This window comes from Lissotriton helveticus, chromosome 9 (assembly GCF_964261635.1).
Source record: "Lissotriton helveticus chromosome 9, aLisHel1.1, whole genome shotgun sequence".
In the NCBI taxonomy this organism is placed as follows: Eukaryota; Metazoa; Chordata; class Amphibia; order Caudata; family Salamandridae; genus Lissotriton; species Lissotriton helveticus.
The window spans coordinates 1,278,084,688-1,278,107,107 of record NC_136070.1 but is presented as its reverse complement, the minus strand read 5'-3'; the positions used below and the strand labels follow the sequence as shown (position 1 = coordinate 1,278,107,107).

Sequence of the window (22,420 nt, the reverse complement as noted above, 5' to 3'; positions counted from 1 at the left end):
CCAACCACACTGTAACACAGACCACAGCTGCACTGACCAACCTCACTGCAACACGGACCAGAGCCAGCACCGACCAACCTCACTGCAATACAGACCAGAGCCAGCACCGACCAACCTCACTGCAACACAGACAGCAGGCAGCACTGACCAACCTCACTGCACCACAGACCACAGCCAGCACCGACCAACCTCACTGCACCACAGACCACAGCCAGCACTGACCAAACTCACTGCACCACAGACCAGAGCCAGCACCGACCAACCTCACTGCAACACAGACCAAAGCCAGCACTGACCGACCTCACAGCAACACAGACCACAGCCAGCACCGACCAACCCCACTGCAACACAGACCAGAGCCAGCACCAACCAACCTCACTGCAACACAGACCAAAGCCAGCACCGACCGACCTCACAGCAACACGGACCACAGCCAGCACCGACCAACCTCACTGCAACACAGACCAAAGCCAGCACCGATCGACCTCACAGCAACACAGACCACAGCCAGCACCGACCAACCCCACTGCAACACAGACCAGAGCCAGCACCGACCAACCCCACTGCAACACAGACCAGAGCCAGCACCAACCAACCTCACTGCAACACAGACCAAAGCCAGCACCGACTGACCTCACAGCAACACGGACCACAGCCAGCACCAACCAACCTCACTGCAACACAGACCAAAGCCAGCACCGACCGACCTCACAGCAACACGGACCACAGCCAGCACCGACCAACCTCACTGCAACACAGACCAAAGCCAGCACCGACCAACCACACTGTAACACAGACCACAGCTGCATCGACCAACCTCACTGCAACACAGACCAGAGCCAGCACCGACCAACCTCACTGCAACACAGACCAGAGCCAGCACCGACCAACCTCACTGCAACACAGACCAAAGCCAGCACTGACCGACCTCACAGCAACACAGACCACAGCCAGCACCGACCAACCCCACTGCAACACAGACCAGAGCCAGCACCAACCAACCTCACTGCAACACAGACCAAAGCCAGCACCGATCGACCTCACAGCAACACAGACCACAGCCAGCACCGACCAACCCCACTGCAACACAGACCAGAGCCAGCACCAACCAACCTCACTGCAACACAGACCACAGCCAGCACTGACAGACCTCACTATAACAAAGACCACAGCCAGCCCTGAGAGACATCGCTGGAATACAGAATACAAACCACACTTCAGAAGAGCACAGCCAGCACTGACAGACCTCACTGCACCACAGACCACAGCCAGCCTTGACAGAAAACAGTCAGTACTGAGAGACATCACTGGATGACAGAATACAAACCACACTTCAGAAGAGCACAGCCAGCACTGACAGACCTCACTGTAACACAGACCACGGCCAGCACTGACAGACCTCACTGGAATACAGACCGCAGCCAGCACTGACAGACCTCACTGTAACACAGACCACGGCCAGCAGTGACAGACCACACTGTAACACAGACCCCAGACAGCACCGACCAACCTCACTGCAACACAGAGCAAAGCCAGCAACGAACGACCTCATGGCAACACAGACCACAGCCAGCACCGACCAACCCCACTGCAACACAGACCACAGCCAGCAACGACCAACCTCACTGTAACACAGACCACAGCTGCACCGACCAACCTCACTGCAACACAGACCAGAGCCAGCACCGACCAACCTCACTGCAACACGGACCGCAGCCAGCACTGACCAACCTCACTGCAACACAGACCACAGCCAGCACCGACCAACCCCACTGTAACACAGACCACAGCTGCACCGACCAACCTCACTACAACACAGACGAAAGCGAGCACCGACCAACCTCACAGCAACACAGACCACAGGCAGCACCGACCAACCCCACTGCAACACAGACCACAGCCAGCACCGACCAACCACACTGTAACACAGACCACAGCTGCACCGACCAACCTCACTGCAACACAGACCACAGCCAGCACCGACCATCCCCACTGTAACACAGACCACAGCTGCACCGACCAACTTCACTGCAACACAGACCAGAGCCAGCACCGACCAACCTCACTGCAACACAGACAAGAGCCAGCACCGACCACCCCCACTGCAACACAGACCACAGCCAGCACCAACCAACCTCACTGCAACACAGACCACAGCCAGCACCGACCAACCTCACTGCAACAAAGACAGAAGCCAGCACCGACCGACCTCACAGCAAAATAGACCACTGCCATCCCCGACCAACCCCACTTCAACACAGACCACAGCCAGCACCGACCAACCTCACTGCAACACAGACCACAGCCAGCACCGACCAACCACACTGTAACAGAGACCACAGCTGCACCGACCAACCTCACTGCAACACAGACCAGAGCCAGCACCGACCAACCCCACTGCAACACAGACCACAGCCAGCACCGACCAACCCCACTGTAATACAGACCACAGCTGCACCGACCAACCTCACTGCAACACAGACCAGAGACAGCACCGACCAACCCCACTGTAACACAGACCACAGCCAGCACCGACCAACCACACTGTAACACAGACCACAGCTGCACCGGCCAACCTCACTGCAACATAGACCAGAGCCAGCACTGACCAACCCCACTGCAACACAAACGAAAGCCAGCACCGACCGACCTCACAGCAACACAGACCACAGCCAGCACCGACCAACCCCACTGCAACACAGACCAGAGCCAGCACCAACCAACCTCACTGCAACACAGACCAAAGCCAGCACCGACCGACCTCACAGCAACACGGACCACAGCCAGCACCGACCAACCTCACTGCAACACAGACCAAAGCCAGCACCGACCAACCACACTGTAACACAGACCACAGCTGCACTGACCAACCTCACTGCAACACGGACCAGAGCCAGCACCGACCAACCTCACTGCAATACAGACCAGAGCCAGCACCGACCAACCTCACTGCAACACAGACCGCAGGCAGCACTGACCAACCTCACTGCACCACAGACCACAGCCAGCACCGACCAACCTCACTGCACCACAGACCACAGCCAGCACTGACCAAACTCACTGCACCACAGACCAGAGCCAGCACCGACCAACCTCACTGCAACACAGACCAAAGCCAGCACTGACCGACCTCACAGCAACACAGACCACAGCCAGCACCGACCAACCCCACTGCAACACAGACCAGAGCCAGCACCAACCAACCTCACTGCAACACAGACCAAAGCCAGCACCGACCGACCTCACAGCAACACGGACCACAGCCAGCACCGACCAACCTCACTGCAACACAGACCAAAGCCAGCACCGATCGACCTCACAGCAACACAGACCACAGCCAGCACCGACCAACCCCACTGCAACACAGACCAGAGCCAGCACCAACCAACCTCACTGCAACACAGACCAAAGCCAGCACCGACTGACCTCACAGCAACACGGACCACAGCCAGCACCAACCAACCTCACTGCAACACAGACCAAAGCCAGCACCGACCGACCTCACAGCAACACGGACCACAGCCAGCACCGACCAACCTCACTGCAACACAGACCAAAGCCAGCACCGACCAACCACACTGTAACACAGACCACAGCTGCATCGACCAACCTCACTGCAACACAGACCAGAGCCAGCACCGACCAACCTCACTGCAACACAGACCAGAGCCAGCACCGACCAACCTCACTGCAACACAGACCGCAGCCAGCACTGACCAACCTCACTGCACCACAGACCACAGCCAGCACTGACAGACCTCACTATAACAAAGACCACAGCCAGCCCTGAGAGACATCGCTGGAATACAGAATACAAACCACACTTCAGAAGAGCACAGCCAGCACTGACAGACCTCACTGCACCACAGACCACAGCCAGCCTTGACAGAAAACAGTCAGTACTGAGAGACATCACTGGATGACAGAATACAAACCACACTTCAGAAGAGCACAGCCAGCACTGACAGACCTCACTGTAACACAGACCACGGCCAGCACTGACAGACCTCACTGGAATACAGACCGCAGCCAGCACTGACAGACCTCACTGTAACACAGACCACGGCCAGCAGTGACAGACCACACTGTAACACAGACCCCAGACAGCACCGACCAACCTCACTGCAACACAGAGCAAAGCCAGCAACGAACGACCTCACGGCAACACAGACCACAGCCAGCACCGACCAACCCCACTGCAACACAGACCACAGCCAGCAACGACCAACCTCACTGTAACACAGACCACAGCTGCACCGACCAACCTCACTGCAACACAGACCAGAGCCAGCACCGACCAACCTCACTGCAACACGGACCGCAGCCAGCACTGACCAACCTCACTGCAACACAGACCACAGCCAGCACCGACCAACCCCACTGTAACACAGACCACAGCTGCACCGACCAACCTCACTACAACACAGACGAAAGCGAGCACCGACCAACCTCACAGCAACACAGACCACAGGCAGCACCGACCAACCCCACTGCAACACAGACCACAGCCAGCACCGACCAACCACACTGTAACACAGACCACAGCTGCACCGACCAACCTCACTGCAACACAGACCACAGCCAGCACCGACCATCCCCACTGTAACACAGACCACAGCTGCACCGACCAACTTCACTGCAACACAGACCAGAGCCAGCACCGACCAACCTCACTGCAACACAGACAAGAGCCAGCACCGACCACCCCCACTGCAACACAGACCACAGCCAGCACCAACCAACCTCACTGCAACACAGACCACAGCCAGCACCGACCAACCTCACTGCAACAAAGACAGAAGCCAGCACCGACCGACCTCACAGCAAAATAGACCACTGCCATCCCCGACCAACCCCACTTCAACACAGACCACAGCCAGCACCGACCAACCTCACTGCAACACAGACCACAGCCAGCACCGACCAACCACACTGTAACAGAGACCACAGCTGCACCGACCAACCTCACTGCAACACAGACCAGAGCCAGCACCGACCAACCCCACTGCAACACAGACCACAGCCAGCACCGACCAACCCCACTGTAACACAGACCACAGCTGCACCGACCAACCTCACTGCAACACAGACCAGAGACAGCACCGACCAACCCCACTGTAACACAGACCACAGCCAGCACCGACCAACCACACTGTAACACAGACCACAGCTGCACCGACCAACCTCACTGCAACATAGACCAGAGCCAGCACTGACCAACCCCACTGCAACACAGACGAAAGCCAGCACCGACCGACCTCACAGCAACACAGACCACAGCCAGCACCGACCAACCCCACTGCAACACAGACCAGAGCCAGCACCAACCAACCTCACTGCAACACAGACCAAAGCCAGCACCGACCGACCTCACAGCAACACGGACCACAGCCAGCACCGACCAACCTCACTGCAACACAGACCAAAGCCAGCACCGACCAACCACACTGTAACACAGACCACAGCTGCACTGACCAACCTCACTGCAACACGGACCAGAGCCAGCACCGACCAACCTCACTGCAATACAGACCAGAGCCAGCACCGACCAACCTCACTGCAACACAGACCGCAGGCAGCACTGACCAACCTCACTGCACCACAGACCACAGCCAGCACCGACCAACCTCACTGCACCACAGACCACAGCCAGCACTGACCAAACTCACTGCACTACAGACCAGAGCCAGCACCGACCAACCTCACTGCAACACAGACCAAAGCCAGCACCGACCGACCTCACAGCAACACAGACCACAGCCAGCACCGACCAAACCCACTGCAACACAGACCAGAGCCAGCACCAACACACCTCACTGCAACACAGACCAAAGCCAGCACCGACCGACCTCACAGCAACACGGACCACAGCCAGCACCGACCAACCTCACTGCAACACAGACCAAAGCCAGCACCGATCGACCTCACAGCAACACAGACCACAGCCAGCACCGACCAACCCGACTGCAACACAGACCAGAGCCAGCACCGACCAACCCCACTGCAACACAGACCAGAGCCAGCACCAACCAACCTCACTGCAACACAGACCAAAGCCAGCACCGACTGACCTCACAGCAACACGGACCACAGCCAGCACCAACCAACCTCACTGCAACACAGACCAAAGCCAGCACCGACCGACCTCACAGCAACACGGACCACAGCCAGCACCGACCAACCTCACTGCAACACAGACCAAAGCCAGCACCGACCAACCACACTGTAACACAGACCACAGCTGCATCGACAAACCTCACTGCAACACAGACCAGAGCCAGCACCGACCAACCTCACTGCAACACAGACCAGCGCCAGCACCGACCAACCTCACTGCAACACAGACCGCAGCCAGCACTGACCAACCTCACTGCACCACAGACCACAGCCAGCACTGACAGACCTCACTATAACAAAGACCACAGCCAGCCCTGAGAGACATCGCTGGAATACAGAATACAAACCACACTTCAGAAGAGCACAGCCAGCACTGACAGACCTCACTGCACCACAGACCACAGCCAGCCTTGACAGAAAACAGTCAGTACTGAGAGACATCACTGGATGACAGAATACAAACCACACTTCAGAAGAGCACAGCCAGCACTGACAGACCTCACTGTAACACAGACCACGGCCAGCACTGACAGACCTCACTGGAATACAGACCGCAGCCAGCACTGACAGACCTCACTGTAACACAGACCACGGCGAGCAGTGACAGACCACACTGTAACACAGACCCCAGACAGCACCGACCAACCTCACTGCAACACAGAGCAAAGCCAGCAACGAACGACCTCACTGCAACACGGAACGCAGCCAGCACTGACCAACCTCACTGCAACACAGACCACAGCCAGCACCGACCAACCCCACTGTAACACAGACCACAGCTGCACCGACCAACCTCACTACAACACAGACCAAAGCGAGCACCGACCAACCTCACAGCAACACAGACCACAGCCAGCACCGACCAACCCCACTGCAACACAGACCACAGCCAGCACCGACCAACCACACTGTAACACAGACCACAGCTGCACCGACCAACCTCACTGCAACACAGACCACAGCCAGCACCGACCATCCCCACTGTAACACAGACCACGGCTGCACCGACCAACTTCACTGCAACACAGACCAGAGCCAGCACCGACCAACCTCACTGCAACACAGACAAGAGCCAGCACCGACCACCCCCACTGCAACACAGACCACAGCCAGCACCAACCAACCTCACTGCAACACAGACCAGAGCCAGCACCGACCAACCTCACTGCAACAAAGACCGAAGCCAGCACCGACCGACCTCACAGCAAAATAGACCACAGCCTGCCCCGACCAACCCCACTTCAACACAGACCACAGCCAGCACCGACCTACCTCACTGCAACACAGACCACAGCCAGCACCGACCAACCACACTGTAACAGAGACCACAGCTGCACCGACCAACCTCACTGCAACACAGACCAGAGCCAGCACCGACCAACCCCACTGCAACACAGACCACAGCCAGCACCGACCAACCCCACTGTAACACAGACCACAGCTGCACCGACCAACCTCACTGCAACACAGACCAGAGCCAGCACCGACCAACCCCACTGTAACACAGACCACAGCTGCACCGACCAACCTCACTGCAACATAGACCAGAGCCAGCACTGACCAACCCCACTGCAACACAGACCACAGCCAGAAACGACCAACCACACTGTAACACAGACCACAGCTGCACCTACCAACCGCACAGTAACACAGACCAGAGCCAGCACCGACCAACCTCACTGCAATACAGACCAGAGCCAGCACTGACCAACCTCACTGCAACACAGACCAGAGCCAGCACCGACCACCCCCACTGCAACACAGGCCAGAGCCAGCACCGACCAACCTCACTGCAACACAGACCACAATCAGCACCGACCAACCCCACTTCAGCACAAACCACAGCCAGCACCGACCAACCTTACTGCAACACAGACCACAGCCAGCACCGACCAACCACACTGTAACACAGACCACAGCTGCACCGACCAACCTTACTGCAACACAGACCACAGCCAGCACCGACCAACCACACTGTAACACAGACCACAGCTGCACCGACCAACCTCACTGCAACACAGACCAGAGCCAGCACCGACCAACCCCACTGCAACACAGACCAGAGCCAGCACCGACCAACCCCACTGCAACACAGACCAGAGCCAGCACCAACCAACCTCACTGCAACACAGACCAAAGCCAGCACCGACTGACCTCACAGCAACACGGACCACAGCCAGCACCAACCAACCTCACTGCAACACAGACCAAAGCCAGCACCGACCGACCTCACAGCAACACGGACCACAGCCAGCACCGACCAACCTCACTGCAACACAGACCAAAGCCAGCACCGACCAACCACACTGTAACACAGACCACAGCTGCATCGACCAACCTCACTGCAACACAGACCAGAGCCAGCACCGACCAACCTCACTGCAACACAGACCAGAGCCAGCACCGACCAACCTCACTGCAACACAGACCGCAGCCAGCACTGACCAACCTCACTGCACCACAGACCACAGCCAGTACTGACAGACCTCACTATAACAAAGACCACAGCCAGCCCTGAGAGACATCGCTGGAATACAGAATACAAACCACACTTCAGAAGAGCACAGCCAGCACTGACAGACCTCACTGCACCACAGACCACAGCCAGCCTTGACAGAAAACAGTCAGTACTGAGAGACATCACTGGATGACAGAATACAAACCACACTTCAGAAGAGCACAGCCAGCACTGACAGACCTCACTGTAACACAGACCACGGCCAGCACTGACAGACCTCACTGGAATACAGACCGCAGCCAGCACTGACAGACCTCACTGTAACACAGACCACGGCCAGCAGTGACAGACCACACTGTAACACAGACCCCAGACAGCATCGACCAACCTCACTGCAACACAGAGCTAAGCCAGCAACGAACGACCTCACGGCAACACAGACCACAGCCAGCACCGACCAACCCCACTGCAACACAGACCACAGCCAGCAACGACCAACCTCACTGTAACACAGACCACAGCTGCACCGACCAACCTCACTGCAACACAGACCAGAGCCAGCACCGACCAACCTCACTGCAACACGGACCGCAGCCAGCACTGACCAACCTCACTGCAACACAGACCACAGCCAGCACCGACCAACCCCACTGTAACACAGACCACAGCTGCACCGACCAACCTCACTACAACACAGACCAAAGCGAGCACCGACCAACCTCACAGCAACACAGACCACAGCCAGCACCGACCAACCCCACTGCAACACAGACCACAGCCAGCACCGACCAACCACACTGTAACACAGACCACTGCTGCACCGACCAACCTCACTGCAACACAGACCACAGCCAGCACCGACCATCCCCACTGTAACACAGACCACAGCTGCACCGACCAACTTCACTGCAACACAGACCAGAGCCAGCACCGACCAACCTCACTGCAACACAGACCACAGCCAGCACCAACCAACCTCACTGCAACACAGACCAGAGCCAGCACCGACCAACCTCACTGCAACAAAGACCGAAGCCAGCACCGACCGACCTCACAGCAAAATAGACCACAGCCAGCCCCGACCAACCCCACTTCAACACAGACCACAGCCAGCACCGACCTACCTCACTGCAACACAGACCACAGCCAGCACCGACCAACCACACTGTAACAGAGACCACAGCTGCACCGACCAACCTCACTGCAACACAGACCAGAGCCAGCACCGACCAACCCCACTGCAACACAGACCACAGCCAGCACCGACCAACCCCACTGTAACACAGACCACAGCTGCACCGACCAACCTCACTGCAACACAGACCAGAGCCAGCACCGACCAACCCCACTGTAACACAGACCACAGCCAGCACCGACTAACCACACTGTAACACAGACCACAGCTGCACCGACCAACCTCACTGCAACATAGACCAGAGCCAGCACTGACCAACCCCACTGCAACACAGACCACAGCCAGAAACGACCAACCACACTGTAACACAGACCACAGCTGCACCTACCAACCGCACAGTAACACAGACCTGAGCCAGCACCGACCAACCTCACTGCAATACAGACCAGAGCCAGCACTGACCAACCTCACTGCAGCACAGACCAGAGCCAGCACCGACCACCCCCACTGCAACACAGGCCAGAGCCAGCACCGACCAACCTCACTGCAACACAGATCGAAGCCAGCACCGACTCACCTCACAACAACACAGACCACAGTCAGCACCTACCAACCCCACTTCAGCACAAACCACAGCCAGCACCGACCAACCTTACTGAAACACAGACCACAGCCAGCACCGACCAACCACACTGTAACACAGACCACAGCTGCACCGACCAACCTCACTGCAACACAGACCAGAGCCAGCACCGACCAACCCCACTGCAACACAGACCACAGCCAGCACCGACCAACCCCACTGTAACACAGACCACAGCTGCACTGACCTACCTCACTGCAACACAGACCAGAGCCAGCTCCGACCAACCCCACTGCAACACAGACCACAGCCAGCACCGACCAACCACACTGTAACACAGACCACAGCTGCACCGACCAACCTCACTGCAACATAGACCAGAGCCAGCACTGACCAACCCCACTGCAACACAGACCACAGCCAGCACCGACCAACCACACTGTAACACAGACCACAGCTGCACCTACCAACCTCACAGTAACACAGACCAGAGCCAGCACCGACCAACCTCACTGCAACACAGACCAGAGCCAGCACCGACCAACCTCACTGCAACACAGACCAGAGCCAGCACCGACCAGCCCCACTGCAACACAGGCCAGAGCCAGCACCGACCAACCTCACTGCAACACAGACCGAAGCCAGCACCGACCGACCTCACAGCAACACAGACCACAGCCAGCACCGACCAACCCCACTTCAACACAGACCACAGCCAGCACCAACCAACCTCACTGCAACACAGACCAGAGACAGCACGGACCAACCCCACTGCAACCCAGACCACAGCCAGCAACGACCAACCCCACTGTAACACAGACCACAGCTGCACGGACCAACCTCACTGCAACACAGACCAGAGCCAGCACGGACCAACCCCACTGCAACACAGACCAGAGCCAGCACCGACCAATCTCACTGCAACACAGACCGAAGCCAGCACTGACCAATCTCACTGTAAGACAGACCACGGCCAGCACAGACAGACCTCACTGCAACACAGACCAGAGCCAGCACCGACCAACCTCACTGCAACACAGACCAAAGCCAGCACCGACCGACCTCACAGCAACACAGACCACAGCCAGCACCGACCAACCCCACTGCAAGACAGACCAGAGCCAGCACCGACCAACCTCACTGCAACACAGACGAAAGCCAGCACCGACCGACCTCACCGCAACACAGACCACAGCCAGCACCGACCAACCCCACTGCAACACAGACCGGAGCCAGCACCAACCAACCTCACTGCAACACAGACCAAAGCCAGCACCGACCGACCTCACAGCAACACGGACCACAGCCAGCACCGACTAACCTCACTGCAACACAGACCAAAGCCAGCACCGACCACCCACACTGTAACACAGACCACAGCTGCACTGACTAACTTCACTGCAACACGGACCAGAGCCAGCACCGACCAACCTCACTGCAATACAGACCAGAGCCAGCCCCGACCAACGTCACTGCAACACAGACCGCAGGCAGCACTGACCAACCTCACTGCACCACAGACCACAGCCAGGACCGACCAACCTCACTGCACCACAGACCACAGCCAGCACTGACCAAACTCACTGCACCACAGACCAGAGCCAGCACCGACCAACCTCACTGCAACACAGACCAAAGCCAGCACCGACCGACCTCACAGAAACACAGACCACAGCCAGCACCGACCAACCCCACTGCAACACAGACCAGAGCCAGCACCAACCAACCTCACTGCAACACAGACCAAAGCTAGCACCGACCGACCTCACAGCAACACGGACCACAGCCAGCACCGACCAACCTCACTGCAACACAGACCAAAGCCAGCACCGATCGACCTCACAGCAACACAGACCACAGCCAGCACCGACCAACCCCACTGCAACACAGACCAGAGCCAGCACCGACCAACCCCACTGCAACACAGACCAGAGCCAGCACCAACCAACCTCACTGCAACACAGACCACAGCCAGCACCGACCAACCCCACTGTAACACAGACCACAGCTGCACTGACCTACCTCACTGCAACACAGACCAGAGCCAGCTCCGACCAACCCCACTGCAACACAGACCACAGCCAGCACCGACCAACCACACTGTAACACAGACCACAGCTGCACCGACCAACCTCACTGCAACATAGACCAGAGCCAGCACTGACCAACCCCACTGCAACACAGACCACAGCCAGCACCGACCAACCACACTGTAACACAGACCACAGCTGCACCTACCAACCTCACAGTAACACAGACCAGAGCCAGCACCGACCAACCTCACTGCAACACAGACCAGAGCCAGCACCGACCAACCTCACTGCAACACAGACCAGAGCCAGCACCGACCAGCCCCACTGCAACACAGGCCAGAGCCAGCACCGACCAACCTCACTGCAACACAGACCGAAGCCAGCACCGACCGACCTCACAGCAACACAGACCACAGCCAGCACCGACCAACCCCACTTCAACACAGACCACAGCCAGCACCAACCAACCTCACTGCAACACAGACCAGAGACAGCACGGACCAACCCCACTGCAACCCAGACCACAGCCAGCAACGACCAACCCCACTGTAACACAGACCACAGCTGCACGGACCAACCTCACTGCAACACAGACCAGAGCCAGCACGGACCAACCCCACTGCAACACAGACCAGAGCCAGCACCGACCAATCTCACTGCAACACAGACCGAAGCCAGCACTGACCAATCTCACTGTAAGACAGACCACGGCCAGCACAGACAGACCTCACTGCAACACAGACCAGAGCCAGCACCGACCAACCTCACTGCAACACAGACCAAAGCCAGCACCGACCGACCTCACAGCAACACAGACCACAGCCAGCACCGACCAACCCCACTGCAAGACAGACCAGAGCCAGCACCGACCAACCTCACTGCAACACAGACGAAAGCCAGCACCGACCGACCTCACCGCAACACAGACCACAGCCAGCACCGACCAACCCCACTGCAACACAGACCAGAGCCAGCACCAACCAACCTCACTGCAACACAGACCAAAGCCAGCACCGACCGACCTCACAGCAACACGGACCACAGCCAGCACCGACTAACCTCACTGCAACACAGACCAAAGCCAGCACCGACCAACCACACTGTAACACAGACCACAGCTGCACTGACTAACTTCACTGCAACACGGACCAGAGCCAGCACCGACCAACCTCACTGCAATACAGACCAGAGCCAGCCCCGACCAACGTCACTGCAACACAGACCGCAGGCAGCACTGACCAACCTCACTGCACCACAGACCACAGCCAGGACCGACCAACCTCACTGCACCACAGACCACAGCCAGCACTGACCAAACTCACTGCACCACAGACCAGAGCCAGCACCGACCAACCTCACTGCAACACAGACCAAAGCCAGCACCGACCGACCTCACAGAAACACAGACCACAGCCAGCACCGACCAACCCCACTGCAACACAGACCAGAGCCAGCACCAACCAACCTCACTGCAACACAGACCAAAGCTAGCACCGACCGACCTCACAGCAACACGGACCACAGCCAGCACCGACCAACCTCACTGCAACACAGACCAAAGCCAGCACCGATCGACCTCACAGCAACACAGACCACAGCCAGCACCGACCAACCCCACTGCAACACAGACCAGAGCCAGCACCGACCAACCCCACTGCAACACAGACCAGAGCCAGCACCAACCAACCTCACTGCAACACAGACCAAAGCCAGCACCGACTGACCTCACAGCAACACGGACCACAGCCAGCACCAACCAACCTCACTGCAACACAGACCAAAGCCAGCACCGACCGACCTCACAGCAACACGGACCACAGCCAGCACTGACCAACCTCACTGCAACACAGACCAAAGCCAGCACCGACCAACCACACTGTAACACAGACCACAGCTGCATCGACCAACCTCACTGCAACACAGACCAGAGCCAGCACAGACCAACCGGACTGCAACACAGACAAGAGCCAGCACCGACCAACCTCACTGCAACACAGACCGCAGCCAACACTGACCAACCTCACTGCACCACAGACCACAGCCAGCACTGACAGACCTCACTATAACAAAGACCACAGCCAGTCCTGAGAGACATCGCTGGAATACAGAATACAAACCACACTTCAGAAGAGCACAGCCAGCACTGACAGACCTCACTGTAACACAGACCACGGCCAGCGGTGACAGACCACACTGTAACACAGACCCCAGACAGCACTGACAGACCTCACTGTAACACAGACCACAACTGCACTGACAGACCTCACTGGAATACAGAATACAAACCACACTTCAGAAGAGCACAGCCAGCACGGACATACCTCAGTAATTCGGACCAGACCCCGTGCTGTCAAACCTCACCGTAACAGACCGCACTGGCACAGAAGCCTTTCCAGAAACATCTATTTGCAACATAGAACTTACCGCAGGGACAACGAAATCTGAAAAACACAAAAAACATAGTTAGTGTTACATTTGTCACACAACGGAAAGCAGGGGTCAGTCTTTCTTTCAATCACAGGACAGTTCCATTCACAATCAGGCACGATTCCTCTCATGGGTAGACCCAGCTGGGCAGTAAGAGTGATTGAGGCAGAGTTGAACTGGGCAGTAGCAGGGAGTTACCGCAAACAGTAGTGCTGGGCAGTTACTGTGAGTAAGGCAGAGTTAGGTAGACCGTCGTGCAGTTGTAGTGAGTGAGGCAGACAGTAGTGCTGGGCAGTTGTAGTGAGTGAGGCAGACAGTAGTGCTGGGCAGTTGTAGTGAGTGAGGCGGAGAGTAGTGCTGGGCAGTTGTAGTGAGTGAGGCAGACAGTAGTGCTGGGCAGTTGTAGTAAGTGAGGCAGACACTAGTGCTGGGCAGTTGTAGTGAGTGAGGCAGACAGTAGTGCTGGACAGTTGTAGTGAGTGAGGCAGAGAGTAGTGCTGGGCAGTTGTAGAGAGTGAGGCAGAGAGTAGTGCTGGGCAGTTGTAGTGAGTGAGGCAGAGAGTAGTGCTGGGCAGTTGTAGTGAGTGAGGCAGACAGTGGTGCTGGGCAGTTGTAGAGAGTGAGGCAGAGAGTAGTGCTGGGCAGTTGTAGTGAGTGAGGCAGAGAGTGGTGCTGGGCAGTTGTAGTGAGTGAGGCGGAGAGTAGTGCTGGGCAGTTGTAGTGAGTGAGGCAGAAGTTGTAGTGAGTGAGGCAGAGAGTAGTGCTGGGCAGTTGTAGTGAGTGAGGCAGACAGTGGTGCTGGGCAGTTGTAGAGAGTGAGGCAGAGAGTAGTGCTGGGCAGTTGTAGTGAGTGAGGCAGACAGTGGTGCTGGGCAGTTGTAGAGAGTGAGGCAGACAGTGGTGCTGGGCAGTTGTAGAGAGTGAGGCAGACAGTGGTGCTGGGCAGTTGTAGTAAGTGAGGCAGTGGTGCTGGGCAGTTGTAGTGAGTGAGGCAGTGGTGCTGGGCAGTTGTAGTGAGTTAGGCAGACAGTAGTGCTGGGCAGTTGTAGTGAGTTAGGCAGGCAGTGGTGCTGGGCAGTTGTAGAGAGTGAGGCAGTGGTGCTGGGCAGTTGTAGTGAGTTAGGCAGGCAGTGGTGCTGGGCAGTTGTAGAGAGTGAGGCAGACAGTGGTGCTGGGCAGTTGTAGAGAGTTAGGCAGGCAGTGGTGCTGGGCAGTTGTAGTGAGTTAGGCAGACAGTAGTGCTGGGCAGTTGTAGAGAGTGAGGCAGACAGTGGTGCTGGGCAGTTGTAGAGAGTGAGGCAGTGGTGCTGGGCAGTTGTAGTGAGTTAGGCAGGCAGTGGTGCTGGGCAGTTGTAGAGAGTGAGGCAGACAGTGGTGCTGGGCAGTTGTAGTGAGTGAGGCAGACAGTGGTGCTGGGCAGTTGTAGTGAGTTAGGCAGAGAGTAGTTCTGGGCAGTTGTAGTAAGTGAGGCAGAGAGTAGTGCTGGGCAGTTGTAGTGAGTGAGGCAGACAGTAGTGCTGGGCAGTTGTAGTGAGTGAGGCAGACAGTAGTGCTGGGCAGTTGTAGAGAGTGAGGCAGACAGTGGTGCTGGGCAGTTGTAGTAAGTGAGGCAGAGAGCAGTGCTGGGCAGTTGTAGTGAGTTAGGCAGACAGTAGTGCTGGGCAGTTGTAGTGAGTTAGGCAGACAGTTGTGCTGGGCAATTGTAGTGAGTGAGGCAGAGAGCAGTGCTGGGCAGTTGTAGTGAGTTAGGCAGACAGTAGTGCTGGGCAGTTGTAGTGAGTTAGGCAGACAGTGGTGCTGGGCAGTTGTAGCGAGTTAGGCAGACAGTGGTGCTGGGCAGTTGTAGTGAGTTAGGCAGACAGTGGTGCTGGGCAGTTGTAGTGAGTGAGGCGGAGAGTAGTGCTGGGCAGTTGTAGTGAGTGAGACAGACAGTGGTGCTGGGCAGTTGTAGTGAGTTAGGCAGACAGTGGTGCTGGGCAGTTGTAGTGAGTGAGGCGGAGAGTAGTGCTGGGCAGTTGTAGTAAGTGAGGCAGACACTGGTGCTGGGCAGTTGTAGTGAGTTAGGCAGACAGTAGTGCTGGGCAGTTGTAGTGAGTTAGGCAGACAGTGGTGCTGGGCAGTTGTAGTGAGTTAGGCAGACAGTGGTGCTGGGCAGTTGTAGTGAGTTAGGCAGACAATGGTGCTGGGCAGTTGTAGTGAGTGAGGCGGAGAGTAGTGCTGGGCAGTTGTAGTGAGTTAGGCAGACAATGGTGCTGGGCAGTTGTAGTGAGTGTGGCAGAGAGTAGTGCTGGGCAGTTGTAGTGAGTGAGGCGGAGAGTAGTGCTGGGCAGTTGTAGTGAGTGAGGCAGACAGTGGTGCTGGGCAGTTGTAGTAAGTGAGGCAGACACTAGTGCTGGGCAGTTGTAGTGAGTTAGGCAGACAGTAGTGCTGGGCAGTTGTAGTGAGTTAGGCAGACAGTGGTGCTGGGCAGTTGTAGTGAGTTAGGCAGACAATGGTGCTGGGCAGTTGTAGTAAGTGAGGCAGACACTAGTGCTGGGCAGTTGTAGTGAGTGAGGCGGAGAGTAGTGCTGGGCAGTTGTAGTGAGTGAGGCAGACAGTGGTGCTGGGCAGTTGTAGTAAGTGAGGCCGACAGTGGTGCTGGGCAGTTGTAGTGAGTTAGGCAGACAGTGGTGCTGGGCAGTTGTAGTGAGTTAGGCAGACAGTAGTGCTGGGCAGTTGTAGTGAGTGAGGCCGACAGTGGTGCTGGGCAGTTGTAGTGAGTGAGGCGGAGAGTAGTGCTGGGCAGTTGTAATGAGTGAGGCAGACAGTGGTGCTGGGCAGTTGTAGTAAGTGAGGCCGACAGTGGTGCTGGGCAGTTGTAGTGAGTTAGGCAGACAGTGGTGCTGGGCAGTTGTAGTGAGTGAGGCGGAGAGTAGTGCTGGGCAGTTGTAGTGAGTGAGACAGACAGTGGTGCTGGGCAGTTGTAGTAAGTGAGGCAGACACTAGTGCTGGGCAGTTGTGGTGAGTTAGGCAGACAGTAGTGCTGGGCAGTTGTAGTGAGTTAGGCAGACAGTGGTGCTGGGCAGTTGTAGTGAGTTAGGCAGACAGTGGTGCTGGGCAGTTGTAGTGAGTGAGGCAGACAGTAGTGCTGGGCAGTTGTAGTGAGTTAGGCAGACAGTGGTGCTGGGCAGTTGTAGTGAGTTAGGCAGACAATGGTGCTGGGCAGTTGTAGTGAGTGAGGCGGAGAGTAGTGCTGGGCAGTTGTAGTGAGTGAGGCAGACAGTGGTGCTGGGCAGTTGTAGTAAGTGAGGCAGACACTAGTGCTGGGCAGTTGTAGTGAGTTAGGCAGACAGTAGTGCTGGGCAGTTGTAGTGAGTTAGGCAGACAGTGGTGCTGGGCAGTTGTAGTGAGTGAGGCAGACAGTGGTGCTGGGCAGTTGTAGTGAGTTAGGCAGACAGTGGTGCTGGGCAGTTGTAGTGAGTGAGGCAGACAGTGGTGCTGGGCAGTTGTAGTAAGTGAGGCAGACACTAGTGCTGGGCAGTTGTAGTGAGTTAGGCAGACAGTAGTGCTGGGCAGTTGTAGTGAGTTAGGCAGACAGTGGTGCTGGGCAGTTGTAGTGAGTGAGGCAGACAGTGGTGCTGGGCAGTTGTAGTAAGTGAGGCAGACACTAGTGCTGGGCAGTTGTAGTGAGTTAGGCAGACAGTGGTGCTGGGCAGTTGTAGTGAGTGAGACAGACAGTGGTGCTGGGCAGTTGTAGTGAGTGAGGCAGACACTAGTGCTGGCAGTTGTAGTGAGTTAGGCAGACAGTGGTGCTGGGCAGTTGTAGTGAGTTAGGCAGACAGTGGTGCTGGGCAGTTGTAGTGAGTTAGGCAGACAGTGGTGCTGGGCAGTTGTAGTGAGTGAGGCGGAGAGTAGTGCTGGACAGTTGTAGTGAGTGAGGCAGACAGTGGTGCTGGGCAGTTGTAGTAAGTGAGGCAGACACTAGTGCTGGGCAGTTGTAGTGAGTGAGGCCGACAGTGGTGCTGGGCAGTTGTAGTGAGTGAGGCAGACAGTGGTGCTGGGCAGTTGTAGTGAGTTAGGCAGACAGTGGTGCTGGGCAGTTGTAGTGAGTTAGGCAGACAGTGGTGCTGGGCAGTTGTAGTGAGTTAGGCAGACAGTGGTGCTGGGCAGTTGTAGTGAGTTAGGCAGACAGTAGTGCTGGGCAGTTGTAGTGAGTTAGGCAGACAGTGGTGCTGGGCAGTTGTAGTGAGTTAGGCAGACAGTAGTGCTGGGCAGTTGTAGTGAGTTAGGCAGACAGTGGTGCTGGGCAGTTGTAGTGAGTGAGGCAGAGAGTAGTGCTGGGCAGTTGTAGTGAGTTAGGCAGACAGTGGTGCTGGGCAGTTGTAGTGAGTTAGGCAGACAGTGCTGCTGGGCAGTTGTAGTGAGTTAGGCAGACACTAGTGCTGGGCAGTTGTAGTGAGTGAGGCAGACAGTGGTGCTGGGCAGTTGTAGTGAGTTAGGCAGACAGTGGTGCTGGGCAGTTGTAGTGAGTGAGGCAGACACTAGTGCTGGGCAGTTGTAGTGAGTTAGGCCGACAGTGGTGCTGGGCAGTTGTAGTGAGTGAGGCAGACACTAGTGCTGGGCAGTTGTAGTGAGTGAGGCAGACAGTGGTGCTGGGCAGTTGTAGTGAGTTAGGCAGACAGTGGTGCTGGGCAGTTGTAGTGAGTTAGGCAGACAGTGGTGCTGGGCAGTTGTAGTGAGTGAGGCAGACAGTGGTGCTGGGCAGTTGTAGTGAGTGAGGCAGACACTAGTGCTGGGCAGTTGTAGTGAGTTAGGCAGACACTAGTGCTGGGCAGTTGTAGTGAGTGAGGCAGACAGTAGTGCTGGGCAGTTGTAGTGAGTGAGGCAGACAGTGGTGCTGGGCAGTTGTAGTGAGTTAGGCAGACACTAGTGCTGGGCAGTTGTAGTGAGTGAGGCAGACAGTGGTGCTGGGCAGTTGTAGTGAGTGAGGCAGACAGTGGTGCTGGGCAGTTGTAGTGAGTTAGGCAGACAGTAGTGCTGGGCAGTTGTAGTGAGTTAGGCAGGCAGTGGTGCTGGGCAGTTGTAGTGAGTGAGGCAGAAGTTGTAGTGAGTGAGGCAGACAGTGGTGCTGGGCAGTTGTAGTGAGTGAGGCAGACACTAGTGCTGGGCAGTTGTAGTGAGTGAGGCAGTGGTGCTGGGCAGTTGTAGTGAGTTAGGCAGGCAGTGGTGCTGGGCAGTTGTAGTGAGTTAGGCAGACAGTAGTGCTGGGCAGTTGTAGTGAGTGTGGCAGACAGTGGTGCTGGGCAAGTACAGTGACTTAGGTAGAAAGTCTTCTCTTTGCATGACTCGCTTTGGGTGTAACTCAAGGGTCCCTTGTACACGCCTGTCCTGGGAGCCCCCCTCTCAGTTTAGCGGGTGCAGGGTCCTGCCATACTCTCCAGGGGTGGTGGTGGTAGCTAGTTAGTTTGATTTCACTTTTCATGTTTAGGGCCTGCTGTGAGAAAGTGCCCTCTTTCTTGCATGGTTTGCCCCCACTTTTTGCTGAATTGCTGATGTGCTTTGACTGAGTGTGCCCGGGGGCTCCTGCTAATCAGGTGCCCAGGGCCTGTGTTCCTTCCCTAAATTGCATTGAAGCCTAAGCCCAATTGGCATCTCTGGCCACCTGTCAGCCCCTGGTAAATGGTACCACAGGTACCCAGAGAAGGCCTTTAAAGGCTGCAGCACTTATTGTGCCACCCTCAGAGGCCCTGTGCCCTGACACACACACACTGCCCTTGCAGGCTACGTGTCTTGGTGCAGAACAAAGTGAAGAGTGGACATGGCACTGTGTGCCATGCCTACAACCCATTGCCCGGGCCTAGATCAGCCACACCTCCAGTGGGGTGCCCTATGCCAGGGGTGAGGGTACAGGTGCATGAGTCCTGTACCCCTACAGTGCCCAAGTCCATTCTTGGGTATTGTAAGTGCAGTACTGCCATTAACCCCTTGGGCACGGCAGCGATTATGCACCTGTGCGGCCGTTATATAGGGTGGGCGGGTTCATGATGGCCCCCAGCCGTCATCAGCACACGCCCACCGTGATGCATGACGGCTGGGGGCCGTCATCAGCATGGAAGGGGTTAAGAGTATATGGTGTTGGGAGTTTGTCATTACAAACTCTACAGCACCATAATGGCTACACTGAAAACTGGGAAGTTTGGTGTTGGACCCGGCCTCGTGGCGTGGCCCGTCTCTGTCCCTCAGAACCCTGCGAGCGTAGGCCTGCACCCTGAGCCCCTGCGCAGCGTCCCTGCAAGAATAGCCTGCCCCCAGCAGCCTGGACGTCTCACCCCCGATGAGGCCGAACCCCCGTAAACCCACGACCAGGCCGCATGTCCCCGTCCCGCTCCCGGCTCCGAGCGCCTAACATTGCATGCCCCACAAGGCCCGGACGCCATCTTCCCGTCCCGACATCCCTGTCTCCCTGGGCCTAGCGTGACCCCGGCCCCAGTGGAACCCCGCCTCCCAAGGCGCGCCAGTCCCGGCTGGGGGGTAAAGGGCTCCCGAGTGAGATAAGCCAGGGAGTTTCGATGACACCTCCGGCCTCCCCTGAGGGGCTGGTATCTGTCACACCTTTGGCCCTCCCCTGTGGGCCAGTTTCGATCACCCCTCTGGCCTCCCCGAGGGCTGGCTCCAGACCCGCTGGGCGTCTGGGAATTCCCGGACCCATCTTTCAAAGGATCAAAGAGCCAACCGCCGGACCTCGCCAACGACCAGCCCCCAGGGCCTGAGACCTCCGCCTCCGAGGGTCCGGAGATCAAAGCGCAGAAGGACTATAACTGGGCCCGCCCGACAACTAGCGGGCAGTTGTATCTTGGACCTGAAGCCCTGCTGATCTGATCGCGGCTGACCCTAAGAAGACTCATCCTGAACCTCTGAGCCCTGCTGACGCTGTCGCGGCTCAAGCTGAACTGAACCATCGGAGCCCTGCTGACGCTGTCGCGGCTCGACCTCTAAGACCATTGGAGCCCTGCTGACGCTGTCGCGGCTCGAGCTGAACTTGTAACCATCGGAGCCCTGCTGACGCTGTCGCGGCTCGACCTCTAAGACCATCGGAGCCCTGCTGACGCTGTCGCGGCTCGAGCTGAACTTGTAACCATCGGAGCCCTGCTGACGCTGTCGCGGCTCCTCACGAACTTCTCCAGATCGAGCCCTGCTGACCTCGTCACGGCTCGAGGAGTACTCTGGTCCGGCTGGACCATCGAGAGCACCATCACGACCGAGCAGACTCGACGGAGGTGAAGCAGCCAGTACGACCATCATCCCGTACCCCCCGGCTCGAGGATTGAGAGCTGTGCGTAGGGTACGCCTCGTACTGTCCCAGAGACTCAAAGACTGTCCCGCTTCTCCCTTCCCGAATCCTCCAAGACTTTGTGGTCCCTTGACCCCTGTGTATATAAGAGTGCTACCTCCCTATTTGCTATATAAAGATCTTGTTACTAAAACCCACCGGTGTGGTGTCTGTTCGTAGTGTGGTGTGAGCTCAGTGTGTACGATCCTAGACCCGAAGTCCTCCCCGGTGAGGACCTCACAGTCAAGACTCGGCAAGTTCTGGGGGAGAGGTGGGTCCGGGTGTGGTCGGGTGAGCACAACCCGACCCTCGGGGATCGCCCCTTCCTACATTGGTGGCAGCGTCGCGATAAGAACCT

The 22,420-nt window shown here is 57.1% G+C and overlaps 1 protein-coding gene across 1 annotated transcript in view; it reads right to left on the bottom strand.

Moving 5' to 3' along the window:
* LHFPL4 (LHFPL tetraspan subfamily member 4) overlaps positions 1-22,420 on the bottom strand; it is a 336,997-nt gene that overhangs the window by 37,691 nt on the left and 276,886 nt on the right. The window contains exon 3 of the mRNA XM_078661857.1: positions 14,751-14,767. Within this exon, the coding sequence (XP_078517983.1) occupies positions 14,751-14,767 (17 nt within the window). The remainder of the gene's footprint in view (positions 1-14,750; positions 14,768-22,420) is intronic.